Source organism: Pelecanus crispus, chromosome 11 (assembly GCF_030463565.1).
Source record: "Pelecanus crispus isolate bPelCri1 chromosome 11, bPelCri1.pri, whole genome shotgun sequence".
Lineage (NCBI taxonomy): Eukaryota > Metazoa > Chordata > Aves > Pelecaniformes > Pelecanidae > Pelecanus > Pelecanus crispus.
This window is the reverse complement of record NC_134653.1, coordinates 23354255-23378913: the sequence shown is the minus strand read 5'-3', so window position 1 is coordinate 23378913 and position 24659 is coordinate 23354255. Positions and strand designations below refer to the sequence as shown.

The following is a 24659-nucleotide window of genomic DNA, read 5'->3' as shown; positions in this document are numbered from 1 at the left end:
GGGGGAGGCTGGGGGCTGGGAAGAGCCCCTCCAGGTTGCTGAGGAGCCCTCGCACCTTCAGGTGGGTGCTGGCCAAGCGACGAAGGATTTCAGCGCCGGGGGGGTTGAGGTCACGCTGGTGCTTGGTGATGTCCTGCAGTTCCTGGGCCATGCGGGCCATGGTCCTCCGCAGCCCCCCAGGCCCCGTCACCGGTCCCCGCAGCCACTCAGGTGGGTGGTTGGTGCGGCAGATGTGGTTGATGGCCAGGCGCTGGTCCTCCTCCTGCCGGGGGATGAGGGGGGAAGGCTCAGGGACGTAGGACGGGAGCATCACTGGGACCCACCCGCCAGCCCTGTGTCCCCCCGCAGAGGGGACAGGAGCAACCCCCCGCCCCAGGGAAGGGGACTCACATAGAAGGCGAAAAGCTCCTGCGCGTCCTCGGCCATGTGCCTCACCAGCGCCTGGATCTGCTGCAGGGTGGGGGGCTGCAGGGGCCGCCCCCCCTGGCCTGGCACTGCCCAGAGGATGAAGAGCCCTTTGGTGACAGCTGGGGAGGAAGAGGAGGGAGTTGGGGGACACTGAGGCATCTCTGGGTGCAGGGAGGCAGCCCTCCTCTTCGTGCTGGAAAGGCTCAAGCTCACCGGCCCCTCTGCCGTGGTGATGGCTGCTATCGGAAGAGGTCGGCCCCATGTGCCCATCACCCTGGCATCAGGCCTGGATGTGAGAATAGCATGTGCCAGGCATATGCATCCCCCTGCACCAAAGTCCCCAGTTGTGCTGCAGGGACGAGCCAGCCCCTGTGCCAAGCCTGCTGGGGACCTGGCGGGGAGGAGGAGGAGGATGAAGATGCCATCGAGCAGCCAGGGAGCACAGCCCAGCCGCAGCAGTTGCCCAGCACAGTAGCTCCCCCTGTCAGCACGGGCCACCGCAAAGGAGGGGACAATGGTGACAATCCCAGATCCAGCCCCTCGGCTCTGGACAGACACTGTCCCAGCCCCGCTATCACCCACAGCCGCGTGCCAGCAGTGTCTTCAGATGTGGTGCTGGACTGGCACCAGCATCCAGCCCTGCTGTGCTGGGTGGTGGTTGAAAGGCTTGGAGGGGTGCAGGATCTGTGCCAGCAAGCTGACCCCTGACCCTCTGCCATCAGTCCCCAAACTGACCCCAAAGTGTGTCCCCTCATGCCCACTGCCTCCCAGCATCTCTTCTCCCCCGGGATGAAAGGAGCCCCCGTGGGGTGCCCATCCCTGGTGCTCCCTCTCCCATGTGCCACGGCGGGGGGAATGTCCCCGTCCCCCGCCGGCGCCCTTGGGAGATGACACCGCCACGGCACAGGGAGGGACAGCCTCGGCAACACCATCTGCCGTGGCGTGCGGACTCAACCCCCATGCGGGCCCCACCACCGTGCTCCTGCCTCCCCGCAGCTCTCAGCCGGCTCGGCGCAGCCGGCGCGCGAGCAAGAGGGTAGTTGCAGGACGCTGGCAGACACCTACCTGCCAGCATGCCCAGGGGCCGCCTGTCGCACCGCATGGCCGGGGCAGGGTGTTTCGGTGTGGGGCTGCCGGGCGCGCAAGTGACTTCCTTACTGCTCGGCGATGGGGAAGCTCGCCTTTTAAAGTGCACCCATTCGCCCCCACCTCCGAAGGAGGCACCCGGACCCAACAGAAAGCCAGCAAGAAGTGAAGCTGTGCCCCGGGGGCCAATGAGCGGGGTGAGCCGCCCCGGCGGGAGGAAATGATGCCGGCCGGCCGATGGGGTTGTTCTTCGATTCAGTTCCTCGAGGGAGTCCCTGCGGGTCCAGCCCGGGGAGCCCGCAGTCCCACTGCTTGTCCTGGATCCGGCCATGCCAGCACCACTGGACCCCTGCGACGCAGCTTCTTAGGAAAGGGCTGCTGTGAGTCACCCCGGTTTGACCGCTCAGCACCCAATGGGCTGGTTGAACCAAAAATGGCCTTGGCTGCCCCAAAACCCAAATGCAAAAGAGGGCAGCGGTAGTGCCTGTAGCAGGGCTGGCACCCGGGGACATCAGTCATGTGGGGACACCTGTATCTCGTCATGGCAGCTTTGCATCCCACATCCAGCAGTGGGAGCCGAAAATCCAGTCTGGGAAGGAGGGAGGTGGAAGCCCAGGAAGCGTGGAGCATCCCAGCATGGCTGGGGACTGCACCCGGTCACGGCACTGGGCGATGCTCCAGAGGATGCTCTGTCTGTCTGTCTGCTTACACCCACCCAACCCTCTGGGTGACGACTTCGGCTGCTGGCCAAGTTGGGGGGACAGGGCGGCATGGCTCAGCCCCTCTGCCCAGCAGCACCCATGGGTGCCCCTGGGGAGGAAATGCAACTGCCTGGTGCCAAACAGCTGCACCAGGACCTGTGTGGGGCCCTGGGTGTTGCCCAAGGGCATGGGGGGGCCAAGGGCAGCGGAAGCCGGCGCGGGCAGAAGTGCAGGCAGCGCTGCCCTCACCGCTGCGTCAGGCTTATGTAATACCACTGCAGGAAAGCCCGGCTTTCACGGCCCTGGCTGGCGTTGCCACAGGGCCTGGCCTTGGAGCTGCTGGTGGCACTCGGTGCAAACCCCCTTGCATCCCTCAGCTCCCCTTTCCCAGGGGATGGAGCCTGGCAGGAGCCTGGCACCAACAGGGTTTTTTTCCATCCCATAAAAATGAATATATTTTATCAGGTTTTTTGAGATTCGTTGCAATCCAGTTGATTTTGGTGACCATCAGAAGTTGCTGGTGCAAGCAGAAGGATTTGCACTGAATTTGCACATTCACAGCTTTCAGCAGCAGTGTAGAGGGACAACCCATAAATAACCTCTCCTCCGGGGTGGCAGAGCGTGGCCATGATTCACTTCCAGATGATGAAATGTTTTCTTTTCCCAAAATTTCCTCTCCCCAGCCACCCTGTGACCTGCAGGACTCCCTGCTGCGGGAGCAGGACCAGTGCTGCTTCCTCCACCAGCTGCCTCCTCCTCCTCCTTGGGGCATCCCCTGGAAGAGGTGGCGGCTGGGCTGGGTGTGGTGGGGCTGGGATGGGCAGGGCTGTACCCAGGACAGACCTGGAGGAGTGGAAGAGCCAGGAGAACATTCTTCACTCTCCCCACCTGCTTTACTGAAGCAGTTTGTCCATCTGTCTAGACAGACAGGCTGTTAGCCACCTGTCCAACAATCTACCTGTCCATCCATCCATCCGCCCATACATCCCTCCACCTATCCAGCCACCTGTCTGTCCATCCATCCATCTATCCATACAATGAACCAACCATACATCCATCTATCCATACATCCATTCACCTATCCATCCATCCGTATGTATGTACATCTGCCCACCTGCCCGTCCATCCACCTGTCCATTCGTCCATCTATGCACTTGTACATCCATCCACCTGTCTACCCATCCCTCCACTTGTCTATCCATTCATTTACCCACCTGCCCATCCATCCACCTGTCCATCCATCCATCCGCTCCATCCAGCTTTCTATCCACCCGTCCATCTATTCACCTGTCCATCCATCCACCTGCCCACCCATACATCCATCTATTTGTACATCTCTCTACCTGCCTATCCATCCCTCCACCCACCCACCCATCCATCCATCCAGCCATTCATCCACCCCTTCATTCATCCATCTGTCCATCAATCCATCCATCCACCCATGCCTCCACCCATCTCTCCCTCCCTGACCCCGTGGGCCCTCCAGCACGTGCAATGCTGTGGCAGGACTCCTGGGCACCCTGGCCGGGCGAGCAGGACCACGCGGGCAGAGCACACCCACCCTCAGACCCCCACAGCCACAGGTAGCCCTGGCCCATCCGCATGGCTCCATCACCTCCCAGGGCTCCGCACGGGGTCCCTGCTGGGCCGGGCAGGGAGGCGGCCACCATGGTGGCTGCCCTGCTGGAGGAAAGAGGGTGGCGGAGGACTGTGCAATATCTAACGGGGACAAAAATAGTGCCAGTGACCGCATCAGCCGGCTGCAATTTCTTCATCACTTTGGTGCACGTCACCAGGGTCTCATGACTCCAGACAAGAGAGCGAGACAGGAAAGAAAGCGCCCGGGGAGGTTGCAGAAACCCGACTGCTTTGCAAGCGTGTGGGAGCTGACGCAGGGAAGACATGGCCAGGACATGGGCGCACTCCTGCTTGGTGCATGGGAGAGCGGTGTCTGCTTTTTGGGGACAAGACAGCAGCAGAGCTGCATTTGCCCGCTGGCCCAAGCGCCGCCAAGCTGCCCACCCCAGTGGAAAAGACCCCAAAGAGGTTTCTGCCGTGCTCACGCTCCTGCCAAGTCTCGCACGTTGACCAGGCATGGCCCCCGGGGTACCCAGGGGCTGGGGGTCTGCCCCAAAGCCCCAGCCCCCAAAGGGGTCACAAGCTCCCCAGGAGGGGACAAGCCCGACCCCACACACCCCACTTTGCCCAGGGGTGCCGTGCTGCCAGCAACGGGAGAGGACGTGGGGACAGCTGATAGTGTTGCAGGGGCATCTGTAGGTCTGGGTCAAGTTTGGCCCTTCATGCCTCAGTTCCCCCCAGACTGTGGGAGCTGGCCCAGCGTGAGACAGGGGGAGGGCAGAAATGGGGGAGTGGGGCCCATGCCTCAGTTTCTCCAGCGCCGGTAACTTACTGGTGGCTGCAGCCTTCACCCTTTTCTTCACCCAAAATACATGGCAGGCAAGCTGGCCCCATCCTGGTCACCTTACAGTGAGGACATGGGGAATGCCATGTCCCCCTGTCACATCCCAGCCACTCCATCCCACCCAGTGCCACCACCCCAGGGGACCAGCTCTGGGCCACTCCCCCTCCAGGGCCACAGGCTACATGGAAATAAAAATAATAGGACTTTTACTGACTTATTAAAAACTATGTGAAAATACAGCTTGGGAGGAGTTGTGGGGTCACCGTCATCCCCCCACAATATGTGATGGCCCAGGCAGGGGCGTGGGGCCACCCCAGAGGGGACACAGGGTTGGGGCTGAACTGCAGTCCCCCCACCTCTGCCTTGGAGATTTTTGGCGTGCCAGGGGGAACCCCAGCTCTGGGGATGCTTTCACTCCCCCCGGGGCCCGTTCAGGGGTACCCCAGAGCATCACGGCCACCCCCCCTACCCAAGGGGACCACCTGTGGGGACACACACAGGGCATGGGGACATGTCCTGCCAGCCCCGGGCTGTCACCCCCCAGCATCGCGGTGGCACATCACCGCTCTCTGGCATGTCCCCCGCACCGTCCCCCCACCAGCAGGTCCCCAGAGACACCTGCTCTCCTCCCGAGCCCCCCAACCTGGGGGCAGAGGATGTCAGGGTGCTGTCCTTCGGCCTCACCCGCAGAGTGGCATGGTGGGGACTGCTCCCCCCCCCACAGGACACTGTCCCACTGCCACGAGGCCACCAGATCCCTGAAGCCACCACGTCCCCATGTCCCCAGCAGACAGGGAGCGATGCTACACCCGGCTCTGCCCCGCACTGGGGAGAGGCTTAAAATTAAAAAATAATGAATATAGGGGGTTGGGGGGTGGGAGCCCACCGTGCCACCATGCTGGGCCACCCGGCGTGGGGACAGCTGGCTGCTATCTGCTGCTCTCCTGGCGCTGCTGCAGCAGCTCGATGACCTCGGTGATGCCTTCCTCGGGAACCTGCCAGGGCGGGGAACAGAGCGGGTGTCAGCCCCGGGGGGACACTCCCCCCGCGGCGGGTCCCTGGGGATGGGCAGGGGCTCACCAAGGCGTGATCGAAGTTGAAGGTGCTGATGTAATATGCTGATATGTCGGCGGCGGCCAGCGGCTCTGCGATTTGTGCCACAATGCCGCACTCATCTGGGGAGGCAAAGGGACCGTGGGGTGAGCGGTGGCCCTGGTGGCAGAGCCGTGGGGATGTGCAGGGAGACCACCACACCAAAGCACCCCTCGGGGAGGGGGAGGATAGGCTGTGGTGGCACGGGGGGGGCATGGCCACACTCACCAAAGCCCAGGGGCTGCCCGCCGATCCGCACCATCCGCCACAGCTCCCCCGTTGAGCTGGTCAGCAGCAGGTCGCTCGGGAACCTGAGAGAGGGGAGGGCCTGAGTGTCCCCCCACCTCCCAGAGCCCCCAGCCCTGGGGATGGACAGACAGACAGACAGTTCTGCAGATGGCACCTACCGCTTCTGGGTTTCTGCATCCATCACGATGGAGATGTAGCCCTCAATGAGGGAGAAGGCAAAGAAGGTGATGGAGTCGAGGTCCTGGCTGCCGGCGCCAGCCTCTCTCGGGGGGCTGTGAAGTGGGGAGGGGGGGAGGGAAGAGAGCTGCAGGGAGGGGTCATGACCCCCAAAACTGGGAGGAGAAGGGCTTGGTGGTGGCACTGAGTGCCTTCGAGCATGATGTTAGGATGCTGCAGGGTGAGCCAGTGGGTGGGGAGGAGAGGCAGGGGCCAGGAGTGGGTGCTACCCACAAGGTCTGCAGCTCATACAGCCACCGGGCTGGGGGGCAGCGGGTGTTGGCCATGCACAGGACAGGGGTGACACCAGGTTTTGGGGCATTCCAAAAGCACCATGGTGCCTCCGGAGCAGGAGGGTCCCACCAGAAGGGACCTCATCCCAGGGGACATGGGATGTCCCAGGCAGGAGCATCCCTGCACCCCAACACCATTCCCACCAGCCTTCTTTTGCAACCCATCCTCTCCTGTTTTGCAATCCCCCCTCCCTGGGCTTTGCTGCAATGGGGGGCTTGTCCCCCAGGTCACCTTGGGGCTCCTGTGTCCCACAGTGGCAGCAGGACCCATGGTACCCATGTGGCTGGAGCCCCCCAGCACGCTTGGGAGGGCAAAACCAGTTTGCAAAACACACCCAGAGCTTGAAAAGCCACTGGGAGCAGGGGAGGGGGGGGACACACATGTCACTGCAGTTCAGGTGGCACCGGGCGAGGGGCCACGGCCGTGTCCCAGTCCCTGGGACCCACCTGTGGGAGTAGAAGAGGACGTCGATGAGCATGGTGGCAATGGCGGGCAGTGTGTCGGGGGCCACGGTCAGGACGCAGAAGCGGGTCTGGGGGCTCTGCACGGGGTGCAGCGTGGGGCTGGCGGCTGGCAGGGGGAGAGCCACCCATCAGACCTGGGGACAGCTTGGGGACAGGACCGCAGTGCCACCCCGTGGCCACCGCAGCCGCAGCCCGGCATCCCTCAGGATGCAAGAGGTACCACGGTGGGAGCTGGAGCATCCTGGTGGGGACTGGGTGGCCCTGGGGGACACGGGACTTGGCATCACTCACCCGGCTTGGGCTTGAGGAAGCCATTGCTCACGTCGTCGCAGGTGACAGGGACACACTCGCCACTCTCCTCCTTGTAGATGTCAAACTCCCCCGCCAGCGTGTGGATCACCACCGGCAGATCCCGCTCCCGCACCTGGCCAGGGGTGTGGGATCAGGGCTGGCACTGCCGCCCCTCCCTGCAGCCCACCAACCCCAGCCCCTGCCAGGGGGGCAGCAGGGTCCCCACCCAGCTCCGCCAGAGCCAACGCGCCGGTGGGACCAGGCACCACCGTCCCCGTCATCGCCTGGCACTCACCAGGATGAAGTCAGTCTGGTAGGTGGAGAGCATCAGCACCGAGACGTGGTGCTCAGCCAGCGGCGCGATGACCGACCTGGCGATCTTGGTGACACCAGTGGCCTGGCAGCCGGAGGGTGCCCGGCCATTGGAGACCACGCTGAGCACCAGCCAGGTCGAATCCGCCACCTGCATGAACTCGGAGGGCGGCAGCTCTGCGAGGGAGAAGGGGAGGCTGAGGCACGAGGCTCCTGGGGGCTCAGCACAGCCGAACAGCACCTGATGCCGCACACCCTGTCTGTGCCGCAGAGCTTGCGCCAGCTCCAGCACTGTATGTTACACTGTCCCTTGCGTGATGAGCTGGACCAGCAGAGCCAGATCAGGATCAGCCCCAGGCATGGGGCTGGAGATGCTGGTTTGGGGGCACAGACCAGCCCCATCCGCAAGAGCCAGGCAGGGCTCAGCTGCTCCAGGCGCTGAGAGAGCGTCGGAATTCAGCTGCAGGGATGAGCGGGGCCAAGGCTACGACCCCGCCAGGCCCAGGACGTGTCTCTCCTCCCCATGCCAGCACCCCAGGCTGGGTGCGAGGGGGTGTTGGGGGGCACCGCACGCCAAAACCAGCACTGCCAGGGCCCTGGGGCTGCCTGGCTCACCCCCTGTCCCCCAGGAGTCCCCAGCCCAGCATCCAGCACCAGGGATGCTCGGGGGGTGGGACACACAGAGCACTGGAGGGGATGAAGGAAGGGCCACCCCACCCTCCAAGGGGTGCCAGCCTGGCAGGGAGGCGCTGAGCCCAGGCTGGCCGGTGGCCAGGGCTGCCTCCCAAAAAGCTGCTTTTGTTGGCAGGGAGGGTGCGTGCTGGCCGGTTCCTTCCTGCCCCGGGATGGGGGCGGGGGGGGAGGGACGGGGACAGGGGCTGCGCTTGTGTTCCCCCCACCACACCCACCCTCCCGCACAGAAGAGGGGCTGGTGCTGTCGGGGTGCCCCAGGACTCGTCCAGGCAACCCCCCTCCCTGGCACCCCCTTTCCCACCCCACAGTGCTCCCTGGATGGGACAGGGTGGGGTGGGCACCCAAGGGGTCTCCAAACTGCTCCCCCCACCTGGCAAAGGTGTGAGGAAGCACCCATGTGAGACGGCCCTGCACAAGAACCCAGCCCTTCGGTGGGCACCTGGCATCCCAGCCCAGCTGAGAAAGCAAATTCATCACACCAGTGGCAGAGGGGAAGTTGTCCTGGGGAGCAGTCCGGCACCCTTGGGGGGGACCCCAACACGACACAAGCTCCACACCCTGCTCCCAAACCATGGCTCAGTGCAGGGCGGGAGTGGGGCCGGATTCAGGGGCCTCGTCGGGTGTTTCCAACGCCTGTTCCTGTGCAGGAAGCGCCAGAACGGCCTCGGCTCTGGCCCAGGGCTGAGCATTGGGGCCGGGGGGGGGGACACACAGAGACATGGGGACCTGTCCCAGAGCTCACCACTTAATTGCTTTTCAACACCACCCTGGGTGAGGCTGTGAGCATGCGGGGCAGACCCCGCTGTCCCCGTGCCACCCACCTCAGGGCTTAATCCAGATCCCCAAGGGAAGAGAGGGCGGGCAGCTCTCCTCTGCTGGGGGGTCCCCTCCCCAGCCCCGCAGCGGGGGGACGCTGGCAGCCCCCCAACCCCGGGGGGGGTACACACGGCACAGCGGGGCCGCCGGCTCACAGGACCATTGTTCAGCACTTCCCGCCCTCCCCTCGGGATTGAGGAATATTTGTCTGCAGGCCCCGAAATAAAACAATACGTGGGGAACAGCTCTGGCTCTGGGGGGGAGAGCCTGGCCCCGCAGCCCCTGCCCCAAGCAAAGGGCCGGGGAGGGAGGTGGGAGCTGGATCTGGCCAGCGAGCGCCCCATGGCCGGAGTGCTGACCCTTGCTCCTTGGGGCACATCCAAGGTGATAAGCTGTGGCCGGCTCCTGCAGCCTCAGCAGGAAGGTTCGGGCGTGGGAAGCCAGGACAGGATCCGGCCCCTCTGGTGCAGCCCGTTGGGCCGGTACCCCTGGCAGGACCAGCGGTGAGGCTGATGCGTGGCAAACGCTGGATCACCAGCAGTAGGGACATCGCCAAATGACACCTCCCATGGAGGGGGACCAGCCTGGAAGGGCTCAGCCCCCCTCAGGACACCCCAAAACCTGGTTCCTGCTGCCAGGCAGCACCCCCAGGCATGGCTAACCCCTGCCAGCCTGGGCGAGCACAGAATCGGCCCCACTCTGCTGAAGCGCTGGCCAGCCCCGGCCCTCGCCGGGCAGGGGCAAGAGATGAAAGCAGCCAAGGGAATGGTAGCAGGAGGTCTGGCAGCAGCACTCTGTGCAGGCAGGGAGCCTGGAGTGCTGCCCGTGGGCATCCCAGGAGTTACCTACCCCCTGCCCAGAGCAGCCGGGCTTTCGGCTGGCACCGGGCTCCCCGCAGACTGTCCACTGGTTTCACAGCCTGGTCCCAGGAGCCCGCGGAGACGCAGCAATGCCTGGGAGGGGGTTGTTAGGGCAAAGGCAGCCATGCCAGGATAGCCTCGGCCGGGCAAGCCAGTACATCCCCAGCGTGGGTGCCGAGGGGATGGGATGGGAGCTCTGCGGCCAGGAACACTGGGGATGGGCATGTACTGAGGAAGCCTCGCTACAAGCCGTGACTCGCTCCCTGCGGCCCAGGCCCGGAGTGTCGTTGCACTCGACTGGGCTGAGAACGTGCACAACTCGCGTCTGCAGTGCCAGCCCACCCTGTGAGGGACCGGGTGGCCGTGGAAGCCACCGCATGGTACCTTTGAAGCCCTCCTCGTCCAGCATGATGGTGTAGTCCTCGGGGGTCTCCGTCAGGCTGAAGAACTTGCACCTGAAGAAGAAAGCGGCGCTACGGACCCCAGCACCGCCGCCTCCCGGAGCCGGGCACCGGGCCGGCGGGGTGGAAGCCGGAGCGGTGCCGGGCACCGGAGAAGGACGGGGAAAGGCCGGTACCTGCAGCGCTGGGGCAGGAAGAGCAGCTTGAGCAGCGGGTGGGTGTAGAGCCAGAGCCCGCGGCGGGCCAGGCTCAGCACCCGCACCCGGTGCTCCAGGATGTGCAGGTCCATGGCGGCCGCGCCGCGCCGGCCCCCGCCGCCGCCGCCGCTATAAGCGCGGCCCCGGCCCGCCCCGCGCCGCGGGAGGGGCGACGGCTCGGCCCGCCCCGCCCCGCCCCGGGACCGGCCCCGCAGCCCCGGCGTGCCCGGAACAGCCCCGACCCCCAGCCCCGGCGTGCCCGCACCGGATCCCACCGGAGCCCCGGGGTGCCCGGAGCAGCCCCAGCCCAGAGCCTGAACCGGACCTGACGCGGAGCCCAGGCGGCCCGGCCCAGCCGGACCCAAGCCTCCCGCTCCCCGCCCCGCCAGCACCAGTCAGGCGGGGACTGGACCCACTGGGAGCCCAAATACCGACCCCACCATACCCCCTCCACCCCGGCCAGGCTCACCCCAGCACCCACCCGGCTCCTCCACGCTCAACCCCGGCCCCAAACCCGCCGGCTCAGGGAGGATGAGGACAAGCCAGCCCGGCAGCGGGGATTTACCAAAACCAGGGCAGCAGCCCCAGAGCTGCAGTTTGCAGGGGCAAAGGGGAAACGCAGGACCACAAACAGGCCCTGTCCTGTGGCCACCCCCCGGGAAAAGGGAGTTTCAGAGGGAGGAATGGAGGTTTGGGCAGAATTCCTGCCTGCGGGAAACACAGGGAGGGAGAGAGGGCCTGGGCACCATTTTATGCACGGAAAGCTGAGCTCTGGGCCACCCTAGAATAAATTAGGGGTTTCCTGGCTCTGTTCAGCCACAGGAGCTGTGACACTGTGAGAGGGAAGCAAGCCTGGGTGCTGGGAAGGGAGCTCACCCCATGGCAGCCCCCCACACGGCCCGGGGCCTGGCAGCCACCTCGGCCCGCACAAGCTGGGGCAGGTCCCAGCACCCTCCCATTTACACTTCAAACAGGGGCAGCCCCAGGGCAGGGCGAGACAGCAAGGGCAGGCTGGGGCTTGGCCACCCTCGGTGGCTCAGGCAGGGCAGTGACGGAGGGGTAACAGCAGCACGTCCCTTCCCAGGACCCTGCCCAGCACCAGAGCACCCAGAGGAGACGGCGTCTGGGCTCCTCAAAGCTAGTGCTGGTGCAGGGCGGTGACACCACCCCCATCCCATGCCACCCTTTACCCCACAACACCAGAGGGCAAAGTGCTGCACCTTTACACAAACCTGCTTTATTTACCCCTTTGTACAAAACCATTTTTCCCCACTTTATTTTACAAAGCCAGCCCCTGCCCTTGGGGAGGACAGGGGGGAGAGAGGGCACCTGGCAACCGGGGAATGCCCAGCTGCTCGCCCACCCCCTGGGCACCCCATCTCACCTCTGCCAGGGCCTTGGGGTGGGGAAAGCCCCAGCAGGGCAAACGCTCCCCCTGAGCCGTGGGGAGCTCAGGGACAGGGTGGGGGGCTTTAGGCCCACAGTTGTGGGCTAGCATCAAATCTTGCTGCCTCCGGCACATCCTCCCTGCAGCTCCCAACCTCGGTCCCTGTCCTGCGATGGTTACTGCCATGGAGGAATAATAAATAGGCTCAGTGAGTAGGTAAATTCAGTACTACATATAGGGCTACAGCTTGATATATCCTCACTAGATAAAGAGGAGGGGGGCAAGGGGTCCCCCCGGCTCCTTGCGTACCCCGGGTCCCCCCACACCAGGTGCAAGTGCTCGGAGTCTGGGTCTGCCCAGTCAGCACAGGGTGGGCAGAAGGGTGGGGGCCATGGGAGAGACCCTGGGGGCAGGGGGTCAAGGGGCTGTTGGACAGGGAGAAGGGCCCGAGGGGCAGCTCAGTGCCCCAGCCGTGGGGAAGGACCTTGGGTGGCTCAGCCACGCCCTGCCAGGGCTCCCACCGCTCATGGTGCCAGCACCCTGCCGGGGTGGGCACCCAGCACAGACTGAAGGCATCCCCTTTGGTCACCACACCTGGCCAAGCTCCTGCCGATGCCCCCCAGCTTTGAGCCTGCCCTGAGCGGGCATCCCTGCACACAGGGACCACAGTGTCCCCAGGGAGCCATGCCAGCCAGCCCATCCCCATCCCTCCAGCCCACAGCCCCCAGCGCCAGGCACAAGGGGTCCCCGCACACCCCCCATCAGTGTCCTTGAGCCCGGGTCCGTGCGCAGCCCAGCTGAGCCCGGCTGCCCGGGGTGCGGACCCAGCGCTGCGCCGGCCCTACAAGTATGTGTCCTCGCTCTCCCGAGAGCTCAGGCTCTCCTTGGACTGGTGGTGGGGGGAGACCTGGGGGTGCAGCAGCTCCCGGACCGAGCCAGGTGCCCCGTTGCCCTCAGCCCCAGGGCCATTGGCAGGGCTGGCTGGGCCCTTTTCTCTGCTCTTCTCCTTGCTCTTGCGGGCCTTGGGCACTGGGGCAGGCCCGGGGGGGATGATGATGGAGGGGACGGGCTCCAGCGCCTTGCGGGTGGGGGGCTCGGCCTCGCTGATGGCCTTAGCACCATGCAGGCGCGGGGGGGACTTGCACTGCAGCTCCCCGTGTGTCTCGCGCCACTTCTTCAGCTGGATCAGGTGCTCCCGCTCGATCTGACGCTCCGTCACTGGCAGCTCAATGACCTGCAGAGGACAGAGTTGTGCCATCAGCATCTTCCCTGACAGTGACAGTGCCACCCATGGCCGGCTCAGCACCCCAGCCACTGGGGCAGGGTGTGGGATATCCCCCAGGACAGAGGCAACCCCAAATCCATGCCTTTTGGGGACTGTCCCCATGCTATACCAGCTCTGCCCACGCAGGAGCGGCCCCATCCAGCAGCATGGCCAATTGGGCAGCACCAGGCCCCCAGACTCTCCCCAGCACCTCACCTCCTGCACCAGGAAGGTCTCCTGCATGATCTTGGGGCTGAGGGCCCTCAGCCTCTCCATGGTCTCGTACTGGCCCTGGCAGGACTTGAGCTTGTCTGAGGAGCCCAGGGTGTGTTTGAGCAGCACAAGGCCCACCCGGAAGATGATCTTCACCCCTGCAAGGGGAGAGGTGAGGCAGCAAGCACCAGGCAGGACAGGGTGACGCTGCTACTGTGTCCCTCAGATGCTGCAGGGCACCAGATCCTGGTTCCGCCAACAGTCAGGACAGGCGAGAGGGTGGATTTGGGATGCACGTGCCTCCTAACCCCCAGGAAAACAGCCCAGTCTCCACCCCGGGTACATGGCTGCCCCAAACCTGCCCTACAACAGGTCCCATGTGCCAGGTACAGGCAAGCAGCTGTGGCAGCACTCCTGCTGCAGCCCCAAGTGCTGTCCATATGTTGCAGGGGCTGCGGCCAGTCACCCCAGGAGGAAGAGGACGATGGTGGGGAGCTTCTACCTTCGCAGAAGAACATGTCCCAGACACGCAGGACAGAGCTCCAGGGCAGCGTGCGGGAGAAGGCGCACATGAACCACTCTGTCATGTAGAGGATGGGGTCGATCTTCTGCTTGCTCAGGTGCTTGTAGGCTACAGGCGAGACCTTGTGCAGCAGCGAGAAGAGGATCTGCCCGTCCAGCTGAATGGCCTCCTGCAGGGAGAGCATCGAGAGCCACAGTGAGCGCCTTAACCCCAGCCCAGCCCTGGGATCAGCTCCCCTCGGCCCAGCCCACTGGCCTCAGAGGAGGAACAGCTCACCCTCCAGACCTGGCTACAGGATCAGAGCGGTGCCTCACAGACACTGGCAGCAAAGCTACACTGAGTCCCCCATCCCTGACTGCAGGATGCTTCTGGGGACCATAGCACAACATGGAGACCATGGGAGTGCCCAGGACCTCCCCAAGCCCCCTTCTTTCTCCAGGGTAAGGAGCTGGGGAAGCTTTCAGCCTGGAGCCATCACAGGTCCCTGCCACCACTGAAGGCACTGCGGTCCCTTCACTCACCAGCTTCTCGCTGTAGTAGCCAGGGAGGTACTTCTCGCAGATCTGCACCAGGCACCAGAACGCTTGCTGCAAGCCAAGGGACAGCAGGTGAGCACCCAGGTGTCCCTGGAGGACATCCCTGCAGCCCCCACCCTGCTCCCAGGGACAAAGGGAGCAGACAGGAGAAGGCAAGCACACCTGGGGCAAAAGGCACCTCCCTCCACCAGCTGAGCTTTGGGGTAAATGGGTGCCATAAGCCAAGCACCCTGCTTGCCAGCACCACCCCAAAGCGACCCACACCCTCCCACTGGTCCCAGCTCTCCAGCCCCTGGGTCTCCGTGCCCTCTCGGCCAGACGCTCATACCTCAGCTGGCATGTGCATGAGCAGGACAGCGGCGATGGGGGCCTGGGCCTGGCAGTAGCCCTCCTCCGGGCGGTACAGTGTGTATGCCTTCAGCACCCGAAACAGGTCCTGCTGCCTGTGGAGACACCCCGGGGAGGGAGAGGTGGAGGAAGCATGGACACAGCCCACCAGCCTCCCCCATGGACCAAATCGGCACTTGGCATTGCATGGTGATCCAGCACTGCAGGCTGGCTGCTGGTCAGCCCTCTTCCCCCAAGAGCTTGAGTCAGTGTCTGGCTGGGATCTCTCTTCCACACAAACCCAGGGCTACAGGACACAATAACCATGGCTCTGCTCTGGGAAACACTGCCCACAGAGGCCCCAACCTGCCTGGATCCGAGAGGCAAGACAGGGAACAGACCATCTCCCAGGGATGCTGGCTCAGGGTGAGCCGTGGCCAGGCATGGACCCAGCTGCAAGCATAGTGGTGCAGGTGATCCCTGACACATGGGGAGAGGCATTTCCCTGGTGAAACGGAGGCCACAGCCGGCCACCTCCTCCCTTCGCCCTCCTGCTGCAGCAATTCCCACCCTGCTGGGTGTCAGAGCTGGTGCCGAGGGCTGTGACCCACACACCGAGCTCCTAGGAAGCCGTCCTGTTTTCAGCCAGTGCCTGGATGCTGTGCAGGCTTGGGGTGTAAGGATGGCGGGGGCACACGGCAGCTCTGTGAGCTGGGATAGACAGTGCCCACCCCATGGTGCTGCTCCAGCCCGGTGGCTGCCAAGGACTGGACACGCAGCAGCTCCACTTACCCGTGGCCTCCACGTGAGACGAACATCTCATGGAAGGGGAACTGCCGATGGAGATCCCGCTCGATCACGTCCAGCCACTTAGGGTCCCCTGGGAGGAGATCCAGTTCCTGGGGAGGAGAGAGTTGGGGTGAACAACACCCCACGCTGGCATGGTGCCAGCCCCACTCCAACACATGGGGCCCACAGTGAGCCCAAGGGAGCTGGTGGAGCAGCCACAGGGCTGGACTTGGATCTGCCCCAAACACAAGCCCCATCAGGTCATGGGTCAGCCCATGCTGGCTGGGACGCTAGCCCCCTTGAACCCCACACAGCGGGAACAAGCCTAACAGACACCCCAGCCCTGGAGGAAGCAGGAGCTATCCCAGCGCTGTCCCCCTCCACAAACACCCCCCACCAGCAGTGCAGGAAGGTCCCCAGCTGCACTCACATCAAACTTGCCAATGTTCTGCTCAAGCTTCACCTTGCTCCCGGAGAGGTACTGCCAGGCTCGGCCCCGCAGTGAGGGTGGGATCCCCTTCTGGCACCGCAGCCGGATCTGTGGGGGGAACAACAGAGTCATCACAGAGGGGATGGCAGAGCAGCAGGGAACAAAGAGGTTCCCGGGGCAAGATGGGAGCCAGGCCCAGCACCGCTGTCACACACTGGTCCCTGCTGCCTCCCAAGGCACGTCCCTGTACAAGGGGATGTGTCTCTGCATCCCTGCAGACAGGGTGCCCAGCCACATGTCCCGTGACAGCAGCTGGCATTGCACAGACCTATAGGATAGCACAGAGCGCTGCAGCCAGAGACCCTGAGGATCTCAGGAGGGGTCTGCTCACCCCCTTCTCCCCAGCATTGCTCTTAACATGTCAGCCAGAGCTACACCAGCACAAGGGAACTGCAAATGGGTGCCAGGAGCCTGGCTGAGGCTTTGCGGCTTGCAAACAGCTCCAAACAAGCCCAGCTCTGCCTCAAAGCAGGATCCTGCTGGGAGCTGGAAAAGCAATCACTGAAGCCAAGGTGGGGAGCGGGTGGCTCCCTCCCCAGTCCAGCACAGCCCACTGGAAGCAGCACCAGGGACACAGGGGAGGGCTCCCTGGCCCCCAGCCCAGCCCTCCTGCTCACCCATGGGGCCATGGAGAGCAGGGAGGTGCACCCTGCTGAGGGTCTCAACCTTCCTGCCCACCCTTCCCAGAGGAGCAGGCCTGGCCTCAGCTCCACACACGGCTGGCTCCCAAGGCCCCCGGGGCCAGCTCCATGTCCACAGTCAGCCCCCAATTTCCTTGGCACAAGGCACTGGCCAGGACCAAAGTCCAGGCGAGGCAGCACCTGTACCTACCCTGCAGCAGGGAGCCGAGCTGGGTTAACCCTGCTGCTGCCAGCACCCCAGCAGGGACCAAAACCAGACACCTTGTTTGCCAGCATAACTCGGGAGTGGGAGGTTGTGCTCCCAAGCAGCCCAGCCCAGTGCGGTGGTAACACCACGTCCCCAGGAGGGTTTGCTGCTCCCTCGCTGCAGCGCTGCTTGTTTACCCGGGCAGGTCCTGAGCCCTGCGGAGCCTTTGTGCTCGCAGGAAACGTGGCAGGCGATGCCCAGGGTGGCTGTGGGCAGCTCTGCTGCTGCTGACGGCTCCCTTTTCGAATCGGCTCCCCTTCCTGCTGGCTAAGCTGCCAGGAAGGAAGCCGCCTTGCTGGGTTTCGGTTCAGCAGCCCCTCCAGCTGGCCAGGCTCAGTGCAGCCAGGGCCAAGACCAAGCAGCTGAGCATCTCATCCCCTTGGCTCCGTACAGAGTCCTGCCATCTCCCCTGTGCTGGGGTTACCCAGTTCCTGGGATCCCACCATGCCCTCCCGGAGACCAGGAGCACATCTGGGCTGAGGGATGCTGAAAGCAAAGAACAGCCAGAGTGCTGCCTGACCCTGGAGGGTGGTGGGAGCTGCCCATGCATCTGCCCTCCTTCGGTCTGGCTGGAAAGGGCGAGGACTGGCACGTGGCACTGGCACGGCTCAGCGCCATTAAGGACGCGGCGCTGCGGCTCTGCTGGGATCCTGGCCAGGTGTGCAAGGGATGGAGTGTTTCAGGATCCTGGAGCGCTGCAGGTGTGAGCGAGCCTGGCAGGAGCTGGCCCAAGAGATCCCCGGGCTGTCAGCCAACCCTGGTGAGGCAGCCAGAAAAGCACTGGGGTTTTTCAGAGGCACGGGGAGCTCCTCTGAAGCAGCAGGGCCCGAGCCACACTGCATGGCCCTGTACCAAAGCAGCCAGGCTCCTGCCAGAGCAGGGACAGGCAACAGCACCTGAGGCCAGGCCTGGCACTCTTCCCTGAGCAGCCTCAGGGCTCTGAGCATGGAGCAGCAATCCAGAGCAGACCTCAGAGGCCCTGGGCATGGATTTTTGCTGCAGGACAGACTATACAGCACATCAGCCCCACAGAAGCTCAGCCCAAGCACGAGGGAGCTCCTCTGCCAGACATACGACTGCCGGAGCATTCACCCAAGCCCAGAGACCATGCTGTGGCATGGACAGAGAGCAGCGGAAACTGCCTGTGGAACAAAGCGCCTGCCTGCCACATGCTGAAAAGCTCTCCCAAATTCTGTGTGAGCAGCCAAGAAACAGATGAGGGATTCCTGCGTCAATCACCAGGCACTGAGTGGGGATGGTGCTCTGGGAACACAGCACACAGAGTGGTGCCAGGAGGCTCCGCCAGCTGGGGGAGAGGAGGAGGCCAGCAGCCCTTTGGCCGCTCTCAGGCACCGCTGGCCCATGCCAGCGGCCTCACTGCTTCCAGTGGACACAGCAGTGACCCAGGACTTGCTGCATCCCATCTCTGCCTCATTTGCAGGCTCAGGAGATCAGGGAGCACCAACAAACCAAGCCACAGAGCCACCCAGCACACACCACCATAAGTCTCCTGGGGACTGCAGCTTGCAGACCAGCATCACACACAACAGGCTTTAACAGTTCCTACCCATTTTTGGTCTACAGGATGCTCAGACCAGAAGTTTCCACGACTGAACAATTCCTGTTGTGGGCCAAAGAAGCCCTAGGAAGGCTCCAGCCCAGCGGGAAGCAGACGGGGGCAGGAGCTGGCTCAGCTCCTACCATGCTCCAGCTTCCCTCCCGCAATGAGAAGCGTCACGGGGAAGGAACAGCCCATTCGAGCCAACAGCATCATCCAAAAGGCAACACATCTGCTCATGGGGACCTGGTGACATGCAGGCTGCCCTAAAGCCCCAAGGGAATACCACTGCACCCGTGTGTCCCTCCCTCTTGCCTGCACAGCTGTCCTGGGGCAGCCCCAGGGGACAAGGCTGTCACTTACCTTCTTGTGTTTTTTTGCCATCCACTTGTCCCAGTTGTTGAGCATATCCAGCCACTTGGACTCCCGCTGCCGTAGCACCTCCAAGGGTACCTCCTCTAGCCTGTGGCATGGGGGGGAAGAGGCCGGTCAGCATGGCTGCAAGCCCTCCCTGCATCACAGAGGCCCCTGTCCCCTCCAGCACCCTGGGTGCCCCCCATGGCCGTCTGGTTGCCCTCCCCCAGGCGCAGAGCCTGGCTGGGACACGCTCGAGAGCGCTGGTGTTTCGGCAGCTGCTCGGCGCTGCCGGAAGCGCTCACCGCCCATGAAATCACTGCGCCAGCGCACCCCCAACTCCCCAGACGTTCAAAAGCTCTTGGGAGCAGCCTGCACTGCACCCACCATATGCCTGAGCATCCCTGGGGACCTGTGCCCAGAGAGAAGGGCATGCCAGGAAGGCGAGGAACCGGGGAGCACAGCCACAGCCATTAGCTGAGCTGAGCAAGGTCCGATCCCCTACACAGGGCCTAGCTGCAGATGGAAAAAGCCAGGGCCATAAGCATCATGTCATCTGCACAGCCCCAGTCATGCTCGCACCCCAAAAGCCTGGCGCTGCTCCAGGCCCGGCGTTGAGCCCAGCTGAGGGTCCCCCAGGAGGGAGGAGAGTGTTTTCCAGCAACAGCTCAGCCTAGCCGGGGAATCCGATTTAACCCTGCCGAGGCAGGCAGGGATGCTGCCGTGACGCCAAAGCTGGCGAGGGGGAAGCCAGTGCTGCAGCCTCCACCCTCCCCGGGCACCCTCTGCCTTTCATCAGGGGGGAGCCAGGGTGACAGACAGCTCATCCAGGCCCTAGGTGTGTGCATCCCAGGAAGAGCAGAAGCTCCTTCAAGCCATCAGTGGAGAAGGGCCAATTTCAGACGACCTGATGCCTTCCTGGGCTTGGCTCCGCGCTACCCTGCAGCCGTGCCGATCCCAGGAGTGGCCAGATCCTTTCCGAGGACAGCGGTCCAGGTGCCGAGCATCCCCCAGGGACATGCAGAGCACCCAGCCCTGCTGCAGGACACACGGGCCCTGCCTCCCCCGAGACCTCTCCGCATTAGGAGCTGGAAAGCAAGCGGCACGGAGAGCCCAGGGCCGCATCCAGCTGGCAGCACTGCCCCGCTCCCTGCCCAGCCCTTCCCCGCCAGGTCCCACCCACCGCAGCGGGTCAGACGGGGCCGAGCACAATTGTTTCAGAGAGCAAACCCTCTCCGAAGGGATCTGCTTTGCTCGGTGCAGCCACCCCAGCTCTCCAGTGCAGGCTGGGCATGGTCGGCAGCTCCCCGGCTGGCAGCAAAGCCCAGCATGCGGATGGAGGGAGCGCTGGCCCCAAGCCGGGAAGCCTGGACTGCCGGAGGAGCTGGGGCTCTCTGAGGCGTGGGAAGCTTGGGAGCACTGGACGCTGGATACAGGAGCTGGCTGCAGGCCTGCTGGAGCTTGGCCAGCCCAGACTGGAAGCTGTTACCAGCTGATAGCTGCTTGGCAGCAGGCACAGAGCGAGGACCGAAGGCATTTCAGATGGCCAAGGCGGGGAGGACGGGGTGGGGACACCCCAGGCCGGGAGGCAGCGAGGTGCCCTATGCGGGGAAAGTCCTCCTCCACACCCACACCATGGGTGACAGCTCCACACCTCGGCCCTTCCCGGTGCCCCCAGAGCCTCCACAGGTGCCGGGACACCCCGCTTGCCCTTCTTGTGCTTCCCCAAAACCATTCCAGTTAGAGGAACTCCACTTCTGCCAGCCGCAGAAGGAGGCCATACACTTCTGTTTATCCACTCCTGGGAGAGACAGGGAGCTGATAAAAGCAATGACGGAGGGCAGGATTGGGCCCCAGTGTGTATGCAGACCGTGGGAGGAAGGCTCAGACCCCAGTGACTGCAGTCACCACGCCATCGGCACCCCCACGAGCAGCCACTTGCCTTCAGCAGCAGGAACTCTGTCTGGGGGAGCCACTGCCTGCTGAACCCCAGGGACAGGGACATCTACCCCAAGCATCCAGGGACAGCCTGTGTCCACAAGGACAACAGCTGGGACATCTGAAGTGTCCCCAAAACGTGGTGCGTGGCCAGGATGGGGTGCAGCACCCCAAGCAGGAGAGATCACTCTGCTTGTACAGCTCTGAGCCATGAACCCGGTGGGCAGGGACGGGGTTTATCACCCAGAGCGATGCACCTTGCCCAGCACCAGCAATCAAACCTCTGGTGCCTTCTCTCCTGGCAGACCGACCAAATAATGCCCTCAGGCTTACGCAGGGTGAATGCTTTGCTCCTCGTGGATGGGGAAACTGAGGCACGGGGCCCAACTGATACCAGAGCACGCAGGCAGGCAAACTGCAGGGGAGCCTGCTCCAGATAACATCCCAGCTGGAGAGGAGCAGGTTGCCATGCGTCGTCCCCACTGCAACCCCACGCTTCTCCGGGCATTGCTGCGAAACCACGGCCAGGAAGGCAAACACCAAACACGCTGCCAAACCAGCTTGCCGGCAGCCCAGAACGCATTCCTGGGTGCCGGCACCGCCCCGGGGCCCAGCGCCTTGGGCCAGCGCGGCCACAGGCTGCTCACAGCTGATTTCGGCTGCACCGCTTCCTCCGCGGAGGGAGGCCAGCCAGCGCTGCCTCGCCATGACACCTTCACCAGCAGCTACCGATGCCGGTTCCCCTGGCAGGATGCCAAACAACGGTCCAGCCTCCCCCGTTCGACAGTGGCCAAAAATATGCCGGAATCCAGCGCTTGGAGGAGAAGAAGCCTGGAGGTAACCAGACACTGACCTCGGCCAGGGGAAGGCGGCAGGAGGCCTCGGCACTGCTGGCAGCTCCCAGCGGTCCCTCCCGCACCCGAGGTAGACACCACTTTCCAGCCTTTCCCCCTCACCGACGCAGGAGAAAAGGGTGGGGAAGTGGGAATAGCTTTTGGGGTTCTTGTTCACATCCCGGCTTCTGTGGCCTCCACTGCAGGCATGCCTGATGCCCCTTGGTATCGGCCCCAGCCCTGGGCAGCAGAGCCCGGGGACGGTCGTGGCACTGAAGGCCGGGGCACAGGAGAGCTCCTGCCCCGCTCCTGCCGGTGCGGCTCCCCCGGGAGGATTTAAACACCTCACGGAAGCGCTGCCCAGCAAGCGGGGGACACTGGGAGCACCCTCCGCACCGGCACCGGGGCACACACCAGCCCTGAGCCGCCCCACGCTGCAGCACTGGCGCCGGGAGGGCCCGGGGGGCCCGCGCTGGCTCCTCTGCGGCCCCCCCGGCGCCAGACCGGCCCCGGAGCACGGGCGGGGGCGCTCACCCGCGCCCCCGTCGGCCGCAGCCCGCCCCGGGAGCCGCTGCTCTTCCGGGGCGCGGGCCAGAGCGGGGCCGGGCTGCCCGCGGGGCGCCGGGGACCGGCCCCGAGGGCCCAGAGCGGGGACTGGGGGCGGAGGACAACCCCCGCCCCGGGCGGGAAGAGCCGCTGCCGGCCCGGCCCAGCGGCCGAGGCCCCGCAGCCCGGCCCTGCGGGGGCTGAGGGGCCGACGGCGGCCTCAGCCAGGCCCAGGGCGGCTCCCCCGGCCCCTCAGCGCCCCGAGACGCGCGGCCTCCCCGGGTCCCGGTCCCAGCCGCCCCGGCCCCACTCACGGCCCCTCGGCGCTGCGGCTGCCCACGATGAAGCCGAACTTGTCGACGCGCCGCTCCTCGGGGCCGCCGCCGTTAACCTCGGAGTCGGATCCGAGAGAGCTGAGCTCGTCACCGCCCGCATCGGCCAGGCTCTCGCGGGTCCCGGCCAGGCTGTGGTGGCGGCCGCCGGGCGAGCCGGGCCCGCCGCCCCCGCGGCTCTTGGCCATGGCGGCGCGGCTCAGCGGCGGCGCGGCCGCTCCTCCATGCCGCGGCCACGGCGGCGGCCACGCCCCCCGCCAGCAGAGCCACGCCCCCGCGCCGCGACGCTCTTGGGAGGGAGCGGCCCTCCCGCCAACCAGCCGCACGGATGGCGACGGCGACCGCCTGCTCCGGGAGGGGATTGGCCAAGAGGCCAGGAGGGAGCTGTCCGTCAGGGCTTGCCCCCGCCCCCGGCAGTGCCAGCGAGGGGGGCGGAGCTACGTGGCCGAGGGCCGGGGGCAACGGGGGGCAGCGCCGGGGCCGGGGCCGGGGGCAGCGGGGGGGGGCAGCGCCGGGGCCGGGGCCGCACTGGGACTCCCGGGAGGCTGCACGCGTGCATACTGGGACCCCGGGAGGGCCGTGCTGGGACGGCACTGGGGCTGAACCAGGGCTGCGCTGGGCACATACTGGGATGGGGCACTGGGAAGATCCGTTTCCCCTTAGGGATGACCGCAATGCAGCAGGGGGACGCTTTGAAGCCAAAGGCGCACCCGTTATTCCTTCTACAAGCACACTGCCCCCCAAACCTGCCCCAGCCCCCTGGATCCCAGCTCCCCGCAGCTGGATCACTGCCGCTGCACCCAGAGGTTCCCCATCCGCCAATGGCCTCGTCACCTTCACCCCAGACAGGTAAAACTGGCCCGGCTCTTCTCAAAATAAAGCACAAAAAGATCTGTAAGTGACTGGGTGACAGCACCGGGTCTGGGACCTGTTGGGACCTGCCCCGGGTGAAGGCTTCCAGGAGCAGGTCCGCAGGGAAGGAAGCACCGAGCTCCATCCTACCTCCGGATGCTTCTCAGAGCCACGAGCCCAGCGCTCAATTTTCTCCCTTGAACAGCAAAGAACCGGCATTCTATTAGAGCCAAGACCCCTCTCACAGTGGGTAAAGTGCTGGGTAAATTGCCAAAGGACCGAGGGAACAAAGCTCATTAAAGTCAGCAACAACTCAACCTACTTCCAGATTTTTCTGGCAGCCCGAGCCCTGCGGGGCCTCCCCACTGAAGTGGAAGGCTCCGATAACAGTTGTTTTGTACTAGATATACACACGCACAGTCTGTTACAACGTTTATCAGTAATATTTAGATAGAAACGGGCTGGCAAGGCTCCACACAAGCTATTTCTAGCAGGAAGTTTTCCTGACGGAGCGCGGGGCCGGGAGCTCAGCCCTGCCAGGCTGGTAAAAGGGCCTTGGCTGAAAATGTCACCTCAGCACCAGCGCAGCATTCGGCCAGAGACATCGAGGAAACACACGTCCGACTGGGGAGCTCCTCAGGCACCAAGTGCCACGGTGGTTCACACCACCGACCACAGCTGGAGAAGAAAAGCTGGATGACCTTAAGTACAGTCCCACCACGTTCGGGCCCTGCACTCTGTGTAAAAATGTGACTTCTCCATTTCAGAACTTTCTTGGCAGTTTTTTTTTTTTAACAGCTCTGGAAAACACCACTGGCTGCCCAGTTTTGTTTCCTCCAAGAATGCACCTACTGTCTAGTTTTTAGAAGCAAAAGCAATTATCCCACCTTCCTGCGGGGCAGGAATGCCCTACATCCACCACGCACCCTAACACCCTGCCCTGCACCCGCTGAGCAGCTCCGAATTTGGCATCCTACAGCAGGGACAGAGCAGACTGCCTTTCTGTGACAAAGTGCAGCAGCGCTCGCAGACACGTGGGCATCTGTCAGAGACAGCAGCTGGCCACTGCAGCAGAGGACTGCCGGCCACCTGGGCTGGGCCAGTGCCAGGCACCTTCCCCTCAGCAACAGGGCTTCCGCCCGCCTGCCTGCCCTCAAGAGGAGCACAAGGGAGGCGGAGGATGCTGGCTCTTCCCTCCTGCCGAATCTCTCTCTCCCCTAAGGGCAGAATAAGGTAAACAGGATGTTCCCGTAATGCCTGACCACCGCTAAAAAAAAGTAAAATAAATCCATGGCTCTGGATTATCCCAAAAGAGCAGAGGTACCCA

At 64.2% G+C, this 24659-nt stretch overlaps 2 protein-coding genes across 2 annotated transcripts; both read right to left on the bottom strand.

The window, feature by feature from the left end:
- Positions 1-5546: 5546 nt before the first annotated feature.
- CASTOR1 (cytosolic arginine sensor for mTORC1 subunit 1) lies at positions 5547-10594 on the bottom strand. Its single transcript, XM_075718870.1, has 9 exons — positions 10482-10594; positions 10289-10359; positions 7519-7712; positions 7224-7356; positions 6915-7038; positions 6117-6230; positions 5938-6020; positions 5698-5792; positions 5547-5612 (listed from the first exon to the last, which is right to left on the bottom strand). Exons 1-9 carry the CDS (start codon positions 10592-10594, stop codon positions 5547-5549), a joined length of 993 nt encoding a protein of 330 aa, XP_075574985.1.
- Positions 10595-12730: 2136 nt separating this feature from the next.
- On the bottom strand, positions 12731-22668 carry TBC1D10A (TBC1 domain family member 10A). The gene is made up of 9 exons (XM_075718685.1): positions 22463-22668; positions 18841-18940; positions 15972-16079; positions 15545-15651; positions 14754-14868; positions 14411-14476; positions 13869-14058; positions 13370-13524; positions 12731-13123 (listed from the first exon to the last, which is right to left on the bottom strand). The coding sequence occupies exons 1-9, from the start codon at positions 22666-22668 to the stop codon at positions 12731-12733; spliced, it is 1440 nt and encodes a 479-aa protein (XP_075574800.1).
- Positions 22669-24659: the final 1991 nt, after the last annotated feature.